The following is a 12,598-nucleotide window of genomic DNA, read 5'->3' on the forward strand; positions in this document are numbered from 1 at the left end:
CTGGAGAGCAGAGCAGGATAGAGTTGAATAGGATACCATAGGGTAGACTAGGGTAGAGGCTAGGGTTGACATACCTCTATTAACACAAAGCTGGTCCAAGCTCAAGTAAAATGCAATACAGAAAGTAGAAGAAATTGACAGACTGCATGAACAAAACAGAACTGTGCATTTTTAGTACAGCATAAAACCAAAATTAATTAAGTGCCTGCACTGGCCAAAGATTTGGATAAGTAGAAAAATAAATTACTCCTTCAGACAGTGATAAAAAGAAAGGATTGGCTGGAACCAAATCAGTCAGACTATGCTGCTAAGATGATATAGCCTTAGGTACTAAAGACACAGCTGCAAATAATGAAAGTAAGTTTAAAAGCAAAGGATGTGGTGTTAACGTTCTTCTTAAATATTTATTTGGTGTTACTTATTTTTTATTTAAAGGAATTCTGTCTCATGAAAAAAGATGGATGCTAAGGTACAACATTTTTTGAAGGGATTGTGTGTCATCAGTGAAGATGAGACTATATGAATAGGTCAACAAATAAAAAGAAACATAGATATTTTCATTAGATAAGGTAAAATTTTATGTGTATTTAATAGCTGACACTACCTTTGTTTGGGTCAAGATGACAATGGTGGGACAAAGATGCAAACAGTGAGTTACTAAGGAGGATGTGAGTTACTAAGGAGGATGCTGTACAATCTCTTTGACAAGTCTCACATTTCCATTGCATAGTGCTGCTGTCATTCTTTCCTTTAGCCTTATGTATTCTCCCTTGCTAGTGCACTGTACCTATTCACCTTTTGTCACATACCACTAGTAGAGGCCAGTAGTAAGAGACCCACAGTGGCTAACTGGTAACAATTCCTTAAATTCTACCTAACAGCCATGCCTTTCTTTTGCTATGCTCCAGCTCAACACACAACAGCTACATAGGCACTTGCGTATTATCTATACTAGTTGCGCAGATCAGTGCTGCAGAGCCCCTCCAATTCATACTTCAGCAACTAGCATATGCACTTGTCATTATTCTTACTGACCTGAGCTGAATGTGCAGAATCTTGGTGTAGTCTGAAGGAGTAGGATGTGCCCACTCTCTACCATGCATGTCCATACAGCCTAGTGGCACCCACAGATAGGGTGTGAGCTGTTCCATAGGTCTTTAATAAAAAATGCCCATGATCTGTGAGCCTGCCAAAGACCACACAGGCTTCTAGATGCAGGAACTCATCATATCAGTACAGGCATAGTCAATCAGGATGTTTCTGAGATGTGTGAATTTACAAAGAGTAGACTGTTCATCTCCAGTTGAGGTTAGGGCAAGTACTAGCACAGCTTTTTTCTAGGAGCTCACCAGCTAATTGACACATACTCTAAATTTCCTTCCTGTTTATGGCTTATTCAAATTAAGCTGCAAAAATATCACAAAGTTCACCTGGAGCTGGAAGTGCTCCACAGGATTTGTCACCAATGCAGATTATTGTGGGGGAAAAATAATCATAGATGTTTGACAACAGCTCAGAGTCTAGAAAGCTTGAGCAGTTTTTCAGCAGCCAGGAGAGATTCCAAAACTCACTTGGATCTTTGGTTGCACTGCCCAGTCCAATATATTTGAGTAGAACAACCTGAACAGGATTATTTCAGAAATGTTTCCCAGCTTCTTTCTATTTATTGCAAGGAAATGTTTGGCTAGGGCTCAGTCAATCCTGACTGCAGTGTGAGTGACTAAGCACCATTAAGAAGTTCTCAGGAAAGATAAGCATCTCAGTTAGCCTTCAAAGCCTGGACTGACTGACTGTCAAAAGCTTTAGCGCAGTTAGAGGCCAAGCAGAGATCTGAAGGTCATTTCTGATGGCTGTTTTCTCATTCATGCTGAGTAGTGCAATAATTATGTTGTGCAGATCACCTGGAGTACACTGCCTTCTCTGGATGCAATGGGTAACACTTCTGGGGCTTATGTAAAAGCTATTGAGAATGACTGTGAGTGGACCTGTCACTTCACTACCTACCACCTGTTCTGGGATTACTCCACAAAATATTAGCATACATTATAATTGGGTGGGCTTTTACTCATTCTGGCTTGTGTGGGACCACCATCATTCTTCTTCCTCTTCATGCTAAGTCTGGTGGTATACTACCCCACAAAAAAGAAGAAATAATAATAATTAAAAAACCGAAACCATAAGCACAGTGATGGCTGCACTCTGCAGTTATCTGTAAAGTTACTATCTTGAGGCAAAATATCCAACAACTGCACCAACTAACGGTCTGTGGTATCGCACTGGTATGTAGGCCAAAGCTGCATGCCCCATTGCCTCAAATCCCTGTTAGGAATAGTGGTTGCCTGTGTGGTACCTCTGGAATACTGATCAAGGAAAAAGTGATCCTCTTTCTCCTTTTCTAGGAGCCATAAATAACAGGATCAGTAAGAAAAGGAGGACAAAGAAGACCAAAGCTAAGTGGATTAATTTGGTGGCAGGGATTTGTGAAGGTGTACTTCTGGGGGCTAAGAGACTCATGAACATCTAACGTTGGCTCCATCACAGCTGGACTCTGTCACTGTGGAATAAAAGATAGTGGTCTGATTGCTTCTTCCCCAGCTGTGCAAGACACTTGAGCTTTGGACTGAGGTATGAAACACTGGCAAGAGACTTCAGACATTAGAAGCTGGAAGGTCTGAGTGGGCAATATGAGGTTAGGAGGTTAGCAGTATTGGTCTCGTGTAAACAGGATATGGTTATTGGGTAAGAGCTGGAGGCCCCAGAGAAACTCTGAAACACAGCAGCTACATCCTCAGAGATAATAGGGATGTCTCCTGAACTGTAGAACTGTAAAATTAAAATGCCTACTACTATTCCCACTGACATCCCAGCAAGAGGGAAGGCTGCCACTAATGTTTTACAGAAAGAGCTGAAGTCCCAGAAAGCACTGATTTGTTGAATGGCATCAACCAGAAAGTGTGAGGAAAGTGAACTGTTGTCTAAATCATATGGGTATGGTTTGCCTAAAAGTTTCCAAATATTGGTACAATTTTGCAATAATGAACGAGGTTCTCCTTGTATTAGGTGCTAATGTAAACAGAAAAAAAAAACCCAACCTCTCCTCTAAAAACATACAGTCCAGTGAAAGTAAGGATTCAAGGACCAAGTGCATAGTGGCTGTACTATGCAAAAAAAGGTGCTATTAAAGCCCTTTAATTCTTCATTCAGTTTTGAGGTGGTTTTGTTTTGTTTTTTGATTAATATTACTATAAATAACAAGGTTAGTTTTGCTATGAAAGTTATAATTAGGCATGTTTGTATGTATATGATGGACAGTTAAAGACAAATGGAAAATTAACACATTTCTCTCTTAAGTTGATTTTCATATCAGAAACGCTGAACCTTATTTAAGTGTTTTATTTCTAGGACTTCTGCCATCTCTGGAAGCATTCTTTCACGTTTTACCAAGATGATGAGAACGTCCAACAGTCCTGGTAGCACAGGGGAACAGCTACGTAAGTTCATGACTCAGTCACTCTGTAAGAACACCTAAAGCGTCTTCATTTCTTTCAAATACTTATACATCACACACCAGCTTGCAACATGGCTGTAAATTGACATGGAGTTACAGTTCTAAGAAGAGTTTGTGGAACTTTTGCTTTTGAGGTTATGATGATCGCTTGTATTGTAACTCCTTGGCTGCATTTTGATGATGATGATCCCTCTGTGCACTTTTGCATTTACGGTGCTAATAAAGCACGCGTGGCTACCAGGCTGGAAACACAACTTAAAAGCAGAATTTTAATGTTGGTGGAGCCTTTAACTGCTACGGCATTAACACTGTAGCTGGAAGATGTGAGACAAGGTCTTGAATCACATCTCTACAAGTTTTCCCTCCAGAAGCGATGACTGATCTTCCAGTTCTTTTTGGTTGAAAAGAAAGTTCAGGAAAGGGTTGCAAATACTAATAATACAACAAACACTGAGAAAATAGTAGCATGTTACCTGAACACTGACTAGATAATCCAAAACCACAATCTAGTACTAAAACACAAATCAAAGCAGAGCAAGGAATCCTATACGACAGTGGTTAGCAGAAAGACATGCTAACTCTGTGCCACCTGCTGAAATTAGTTTTGCTGCCGTAAGACTGGATGGAAGGACAGTGGTGACTCCAGCGGCTCGCCTCGCACGGCGGGGACTGATCGTGACTTCGCAGATGGCAGTGACTCGTCCGCCTCCAGCCGCTTCTGGCTGTGAGTAGCCACCCGAGCAGCTCCACCACCACGGCGAAGAGGTATGGGGGGGCCTCACTCCTCCGGTAACTGTTACTGCCATTGGAAACGCCCCCGCTGCATCGCCCCCGACCCCGACGCCGCTCGCTGCTCTCCGCTCCCCCGGCAGCACCAGCCCCACCGCCACACGGCGACGCCGCGCCATGGGTAAACCGCAGGCGCTGTCCCAGCTCCGGCTCGCACCCGCTACGATGTCCGTAACGCCGCGGGATGGGGATCATCTTCCCCGCATTCCGCTCCACAGCGGATTTTCCGCGGTTCCCTCCACGGCAGCCCGGCTCACACGGGAGCCGCCGTACGCCTCCAGCACCGTGCCAGCAGCAGGGACAGCGCGTCCACCTGTTACCTGCTCCTGGCTCCGCCCGGCCGGAGGCCAACACCCAGCTCACGCCCCACTCCTACCCCTCACGCTATTACGGCCCCGGAGCAGCGCGGAGCGCAGCAGTGAGGGGGGGAACGGACAGTACCACATCCGGGTGCCGGCGTTCTTAGCGCGCATGCGCGTTCGCGCAGCTGCTGCGAGGCAGGGCGCCGTGGTAATCGCTATCGTCGCTTCTCCCCGGGGCGCTGCGCTTCCGCGTTGTCAGGCAAGGGGGTGTGAGGCGTTGTGAGGTGGCGGAGGCGCCCCCCGTGGCGGCAGCAGCAGCAGCAGCAGCAGCAGCAGCAGCAGCAGCAGGAGGATGATGGTAGTGGGAGCGGGCGGTGGCAGCAGCCGCCGCTGGCAGCAACCGGGAGAAGCCCTGCTGGTGACTGGCTGGCAGCGCACGCCGCTCTGAGGAGGCGGAGGGTGCCTGAGCTGAGCCGCGGGGCGGGCGCCTGTGAGGGGGGGAGAGACTGCGGCGGCGGGGGGGGACCGGCACAAGCGCGCACACGCACACGCACGCAGAGGCGGATGACAGCGGCGGCCGCGGCCGCCACGATGTGAGGCGAGCTGCGCGGGGGGACGCGGAAGCTCCGCGGAGAAGGGAGGCGAGGCAAGGCAGCCCGCGCAGCCCCGGCAGCGGGAGGGGCGGCCGGGGCGGAGCCGGCTGGGCCCGGGGCGAGCCGTGCGCTCCGGCGGGTAAGGCGCGGGCGGCGAGTGTGGGACCGGCGGAGGCGCCGCCGGTGGGCTGACCGGCTGCTGTTTGCTTGGCTCCAGTCTCCGTCTCCGAGCCCGCGGCCACCGATGAGGAGCGCCCCTGCGCTGCCGGACTGACGCCTCGCCGGCGTCCCCGCGGACGAGGAGGAGAGCTGCCCCACGGCGCAGAGCGCGGCTCCCTGGCCGCGGGCCGCCCCTGCACCGCCCTCCCCGGCGGGGACTCGTCTGCCGCCTGCGGGGCGGGCGGCGTTGACAGCGAACCTGCGAGGCCGGGGGAGCGCGGAGCGCCGTCGCCGCCGAAGACCATGAGGAAATTTAACATCAGGAAGGTGCTGGACGGCCTGACGGCGGTCTCCGCCGCCGCCTCGGCGTCGTCCGCCGCGCAGCAGCAGCAGGCGGGGAACCGGGAGACCGAAATCCAGGAGACGCTCCAGTCCGAGCACTTCCAGCTCTGCAAGGTGAATGAGTGCTGCAGCCCCCTAGCCGGCTGGCGGCTGGGGAAGGGGGCGCAGCGCCGCGGTGGGCTCTGAGGGCTTTGCCTCTCGGTACCGGCCTCGCCGAGCCTGCTCTATTTACTTGTTTGATTTTACTATTTGGGAAGGGAGGGCGGGGGGAGAAGGGAAGGAAGGGGTGGGTGTAGCTGCACAGGTCTTACTGGATTTCCGTAGTCATCTTTCCTGGAGAGTTTCAAGGTTTGTCGTCTTCCAGGCTCTTTCGTGCGTGTAATACTGGCAGTGTTCACGAAGGCTTCGTAGAAAGAGTGGGATGGATGGGGGAAGGAGTGATACCTAGCTGTAGTGCAGACTTGATTATCGTGGCGTTTGTGTAGCAGCCTCTGCTAATGGGCCCAAAGGACAGGAATCTGTCGCTCTGCATTATTTGGAGAGACATTTTCCTGTTCTTTTGCGCCTGAAAAAGGCTGTAGACGTTTGTGGTGGTTTCGCTGCAGTGTGTTGCCAAGTTGCCGATGCTGCTATTGCAGATCTGCTCCAGAGACAGAAGAAAAGTTCCTGTTTTTTTTTTTTTTTATTTGCTTGTGCGTGATACAGTAACTGCGGTTTGTGCTCGCATGGTTCAGAAACTGATGCAGCGAATTAGTCTACCAGCTGTACCAGGAGGAATAAAAACTGTTCGAATATCAGTAACTATTTTTATCTTTACAGTGACTAGCTCGATATGGATGAGCTTGTTTGAGGATTCGCCTCCTTGTTTTGTCTAGTATTGCAGGTGTTTGTGCCACTTTTGCAAGTTGTTCACAAAAAGCATGGAAAAAAGCAGAACTGTTACCAGTTAGATTTTATTCACTGTGAAAAAACGGGAGATGGAAGGTCTGACTGCAACTTCAGTGAATTAAAAGTATATCAGAAGTTTGCTATGCATTTGTGAGGTCCTGAAGTAACTCTGCTTTAACCTAAGGGGTTTGAAATGGCATAGGTAGCATCTGTGTGGCTTACTTTGTGTATAACAAATAAAGTAGGTGACACTTTTTATGTTCTCAGTTCTGATTAACTGCAGCCTGAGAGGTGTAATGGAGTTACCATGTGGTCAATTTCCAAATTAGTCTTGGCTAACCCAAAAGCTAGGTGTGCCAATAACTTCATACTAGGCAGGAATCCCATGTTTGAAGGTTGTTTTGCTTTGTTGGTGGGGTGTTCTTTAGTTTTGTCTATTTTGGGTCTAGTTTGGGGGAGGGAGAGGTAGCAGAGTGTAAGAGGTTGGTTCTATGGAGCTTAACTTGTTGGTTTTTGGTTTTGTTTTTTTTTCTTCATGTGCTGAGAGAGGTTGCATTGTCATGGGCCTGTTGGATTGAAATTGAAGTGGTTCTCAGACAAGCAGGTCTAGTAATTTAGAATCGTAGAATCGTTAGGGTTAGAAAGGACCTTAAGATCGTCTAGTTCCAGCCCCCACTAAACCGTGACACCCAAGGCTCTGTCCAGCCTGGCTTTGAACACCGCCAGGGATGGAGCATTCACAACTTCCTTGGGCAACCCATTCCAGTGGCTCACCACCCTTACAGTAAAAAACATCCTCCTTATATCTAATTTAGGCTTCCCCTGTTTAAGTTTTAACCCGTTACCCTTTGTCCTGTCACTACAGTCCCTAATGAATAGTCCCTCCCCAGCATCCTTATAGGCTCCCTTCAGATACTGTCTCCAAGCAGCCTTCTCTTCTCCAGGCTGAACAGCCCTAACTTTCTCAGCCTGTCTTCATATGGGAGGTGCTCCAGTCCCCTAATCATCCACGTGGCCCTCCTCTGGACTTGTTCCAACAGTTCCACGTCCTTTTTATGTTGAGGACACAATACTTCAAGTGAGGTCTCACGAGAGCAGAGTAGAGGGGCAGGATCACCTCTTTTGACCTGCTGGTCATGCTTCTTTTGATGCAGCCCAGGATACGGTTGGCTTTCTGGGCTCCTTTATGCATCATGTTAAGTTTCTTATCGAACAACACCCCCAAGTCCTTCTCTGCAGGGCTGCTCTGAATCTCTTCTTTGTAGTAGTTCTAATGAGGATTCTGGCTTTGTTTCTAAACTTCCTAGGAGCATCTTGTTTTTTGATAGTTTAGCACCTTTGTTAGAACTGAAAAGAAGGTTACTCAGAGAATGAGGTAGATGGAAAAATAAAATGCTGAGTTGATATAGTCTTTGTAGAGAAGAAATGTAAGATTCAAATTAAGTTTCACTAAGTGTGACTGTCACTTGATAATCAAGGATGAAAGGGTAATTATGACTAAAACAATCTTTTTTAATTGGTTCATGTAATAAAGCAGATCTTATTCTGTTGTTAAAATGCTTTGTAGTTTCTTTTTCAATTGTGATTAACATTGAATAACATATGATTTTGATTCTGTTTATTTTTGGTCTGCTGCTTGGTCCATCGTTACTGCTATGATCTGACTGGTTAGACTGTACGCCATGGTTTCCCTTATCAACCTTCTGCCTTGGCATTTGATCCGGTTCAGAAAATACTGGCCATCGGGACTCAGACTGGAGCACTAAGGCTGTATCCTTTTATAATCTGAAGCGGATTTAGTGCACCTCATGCAAGTAATGTTTTGATTCATGTGCTGGAACCATGCAGGAGTCTGGTGCGAACTGGGTATGCAGGAGGAGAGGAAAAAAAGCTGTTTTCTGTTGGTGGGTGTCCTGGCTGTTCTGGTTGTTCTTTATGTCAGTTCAAGTTGTATTAATGATGTAGGGCATGGCTGCTTAGTCCTCATTACCTCAAGTTAATAGAAACATTTTGTAGAGGGTTACTAGGGTGCTGACAGTTTACAGCAGCTGACTGCAAATCTAGAGACTTGGGTTGAGTGTTCTTTTGTTGTTCTGCTGCGTTCTCCGAGGTGGAAAAATTCTGTGCTGCTTCGTGGGGTTTTTTGGGTGGTGAGGTTTTTTTGGTCTTGCTCATGAGATAAACTTTGTAATACTGTAGTTACCTGCTACTGCTTCTTTATGCCAAAAGGTGGTTTCAGGGGGGACACTAAAGGGTACAGGAATTCCGTCTCACTAATAGCTTCCAAGTGACTGAGATGAACAGAATGAATTTATGGAATAAAGCACCCGTAACCCTGCTTCCTTTTGTTCACTAAAAGTGAACTTACCCATATGTTCATAGCCGTATGGTGCCATAGCCATGTGGTACTATCCAAGCCATGTAACAACATATATATTTAAACATTTATTTTTAAAAGAAGATGCCTCATAGATTTTTATTTTTTTTTTTAATCCACACTGCCATTGCCCAGACTTTACTTTTCAGCAGAAGGGAATTAATTAAATTCTCTGTTTTTGTGAAATTGACTGAACTCTGACTCTTTTGAGGAAGGCTTAGGCCATCTTGCTAAAAAAAATTACTTAATCCTCTTTAAACTGTAGGTAAATATCATCTTTTCCTTTCCCTTTGCTGCTTACATTAGTCTGCAAGTAGAACTTTTTGTTTCATTCACTAACATTACAGCTCTATCCGTAAGGTTAATTGTCTTAAGAGGGTTGTCTTTTACAAGTTAAAAAAATTGGAGCTTCACTATCAAATCCGAAGCTTTAAGAAGATGCTGAAGTAGCCTGTATGGTATCTATAATGATATCTATTATGATCTTTTAATTCAAAGTATAAGTAACAGTAATAACCATACACTGCTTTTAATGCTGTATTTGAAACTACCCTGAACTCCATAAATTTTGCTTTTAAAAAGGTGACAGAGTTGATTTAAATGAAGAATGAAGTGTGGGTGGTGCTGTTAATTACACTCATACCAGTAGAACAGATGAGAAAAGAGAGACCTAAAAGTAAGGATTTGTTCTGGAGGAGAGATCAAAATGCACTTGTTCAGAGCTTGCTTCCCTGTAATTTTGGGCAACATGATGTTGCAGTTCGGGAAATGATGACTTGATAAAAAACTGTTTATTTGCACTCATCCATGACTACATCTGCAAGATCTCAGAGTGTGAATTGCTTTCTAAATAGTTGAAAGAAGTACTGCAAGATTGTTAAGCAAGAAACAGATATTGTGAGAGGACGCAGTAACAATGACAGAAAATGTATTTCCTAAGGGGGGAGGTTTTGTGCTAAATGTTGGTGTTCCCGTAACTTGGTGAAGGTGAATATGCTTCTTAGTACCTAGGTGCAGGTCTTGATTTGTGGAAGAACTAGTGAAAAACCCTCAACTTCAGCTGATACGCTAAGCCCTCTAATCCATCAACACTGCAGAAGTGGCATCTTCCATGATTACTTGTTCTTTGGGATGGAGGTGTGCAGGCAGAAGGGATAGACTTGAACATTTTCCTGATGTAAAACCAGCCTTTCTCTCACCCTAGTGAAACTGATTTGACAGGTGCTCTTTGAGAAGGAGTGAAACTTGCAAGAAGTGCTTATTTCATGCTGTTGCTTAAAGATAGAAACGCATCCAAAAAGTGCTTGTTGACCTGCAGAATGCTTTACCTGACAAGGTTTTTACGAGCAATAAACTATGTGTAAGGATTCGTTAAAGTGGGAGCCACTTACTCTTTAGAGCTGCAAAAATGTTTTTAATTGAAACGACATGCAGACTGGAAAGACTGAGAGCCAGTCAAGAGGTATACCACTGAGAAGTAAATCCTAAAAGCGGGAGTAAAGTCAATCCTCATTTTCTTCTGCATTTTTCTTGTGAGAGCACAGAAGTAAAGGAATGCTAATGCCTTTTTCATTGCCTGCCAGCAGATGAGATCTGGGATGTTAGTGTTTTCTTTGCATCTTCAAGTATAGGTGCGTATTGTTAAGCTTTCACTTCCTTCCTATTGCAAGTAAGTGATCTGAAAAATTTTGAAGCAAATTTTTTTTTTTTAAAGGGTATTACAGATAAAATATTTTAAAATCAAGGAATGAGCTATCCTGTTTTAGATTTCATTAATATGTGAAGAAATTAATGTTACAGTCTTGATTGGCTTTGGGTCCTTTATCAGCTAACCTCTTTACAGAACATGTTCTCTGTATTTGAATAGTCTGCAATTTGGGTATTATAAATTCAAACCCTGTATTGATTAGAGCAGATTAATATGAATGGGAATTTTCTCAATTGCACTCATTCTTCTTTATGGGAATTCTGTAACCACTAGTGGAGGAACAGAGAGAATTCTAACACACAGATGCTAAATTTTGTTTCCAGTATTGATACAGTTACAATAGAACGGAAGATTTTTCTGAAGAACCAGAATCTGTGGATACAAATATTCTGAGAATTCACTGACTTAGTATATTTTCAATCAGAGATAAAGACAATATATCAACACTATATTTAATTTTCTGAGTCCCCAAAGTAATTGTGAAAATACAAATACCTGAAATACAGGTGGCATGTAGATTTGAATTACTACTATGTTAATTTTCTTGTCTGCAGTCCTAGGTGTGATGGGTTAAAATCAGAGGAGAGCATTGCTGAGTTGTAACTAGTGTGCCAGAGGCAGGACTTTGCCATTCTGTGCCCATAACCAGCATTTGGTTCTAGATCTTGTAGCTTTGAGAGGGAGAGAAGTCTATAAAAACATTAGAAGCAGACTGCTTTTAGTGTAAAACTTAAACCTTATGAGTCACCAAAGTTTACAGCATGGGGTTATTCAGTTGTTTAACTTGTGATGTATTCCAGGTATTCCTTAAAAAAAAACAACAAACCTCTTAGGTTTATTTCAAGAGTTACTTATAAATATTTCTAATTCTGATTTAGTGAGGTGACTTAAAAGGAAGTGTTTCTGAGGCAGACTGATATTGCTCAGGTCTTATCCTGAATTAATAAAGTATGTTGTGCTCTCCACAGAAAGGATCATCGTGAGCTATTGATAACAGAGGCTCTGTTCCATTTTCAGCTACAGACAGCTTTGGTTTCTTTACTCTGGGGAAAGTTACAAAGTGTATAGCTTAGTAGAATACAAATCTTGGAGAGGTTTCCACTCTTGATTGTAGGACAGCCAGCTGTTGTGACCTTCTCCCTGACATCAGGATCTGCTGATGAAAGTCAAGCTGCTTGATTCTGTGTTCTGTATTGCAGGGGAAACTGAGTGACGAGGTAGGCACAAGAGCAAAAGCACAGTGCTGAGTGACATAAAATCTTAAATTTATTTCTCGCATACACCCACACTCTTCTGCTCATGCTTATTGAGTTGTTTCTTTGAGTTTGTGGTGTTGATCAGAGGACACTTGTTCTAGCTGCTTGAGGTGTTTGAGTCTTGGCTGGTGGCCTGGATTTTGTGTGTGGCAGTTCTGCCTCAGGCTCAACGTTCTGCAAAGTGCTGGATGCTTGTGGATGTGTTTCCCACAAGAAGTAATTGTTTGCTCTTGATTACAAACTAGTGGTCAATGTAAGCTATCTCATACTGCAGGCCAGTATCTTTGACTTTCTCCATTCTTAAAGGGATTCAGCTGGTGTCCCAAATGTATTAGATACCAAGTAGTTAAAAGTTCATCTCTACTTTACTTCTTTCCTGTGCACACCCACACCATTACAGCAGAACATGTAATCCTTTTAGTTCCTGAAGTCCAGAGTCTTTAGGAAGTTTGGTGCATAATTGCCTGTGCTTTGTTTTCCCAGCAGATAACAAAACCTTCTAATAAGTTAAGTTAAATCTTGAGTACATATATGCTCATCTCTTGCTTGAATGATTTAATTGGGTAGACTTTCCCCCTATGGCATCTTGACAGTGTTCAGTCTCATAGGTTATAGCCTCGTTTCTGTGCTGTCCATTGTTTGTGCTCTTCTGCTCTAAAGTCCTTTTAGAACCATA

The 12,598-nt window shown here is 44.5% G+C and overlaps 1 protein-coding gene across 12 annotated transcripts in view; it reads left to right on the forward strand.

Annotated features, from left to right (window-relative positions):
• The first annotated feature begins 4,732 nt into the window (after nt 1-4,732).
• Nucleotides 4,733-12,598, forward strand: part of STXBP5 (syntaxin binding protein 5) — a 116,490-nt gene continuing 108,624 nt past the window's right edge. For 9 of the 12 annotated variants that reach the window (XM_062641673.1, XM_062641674.1, XM_062641676.1 and 6 more), the window contains exons 1-2: nt 4,936-5,807; nt 8,254-8,351. In XM_062641673.1, the coding sequence (XP_062497657.1) occupies nt 5,655-5,807; nt 8,254-8,351 (251 nt within the window). In that variant the 5' untranslated portion in view covers nt 4,936-5,654. Of the gene's footprint in view, nt 4,859-4,934; nt 5,808-8,253; nt 8,352-12,598 lie in introns of those variants that run through there. The other 3 variants (XM_062641679.1, XM_062641671.1, XM_062641683.1) reach the window with 3 other exon arrangements.

This window comes from Pezoporus occidentalis, unplaced genomic scaffold (genome assembly GCF_034315485.1).
Source record: "Pezoporus occidentalis ecotype Australia unplaced genomic scaffold, CSIRO_AGI_Poc_V1 ctg7, whole genome shotgun sequence".
NCBI classification, from domain to species: domain Eukaryota; kingdom Metazoa; phylum Chordata; class Aves; order Psittaciformes; family Psittacidae; genus Pezoporus; species Pezoporus occidentalis.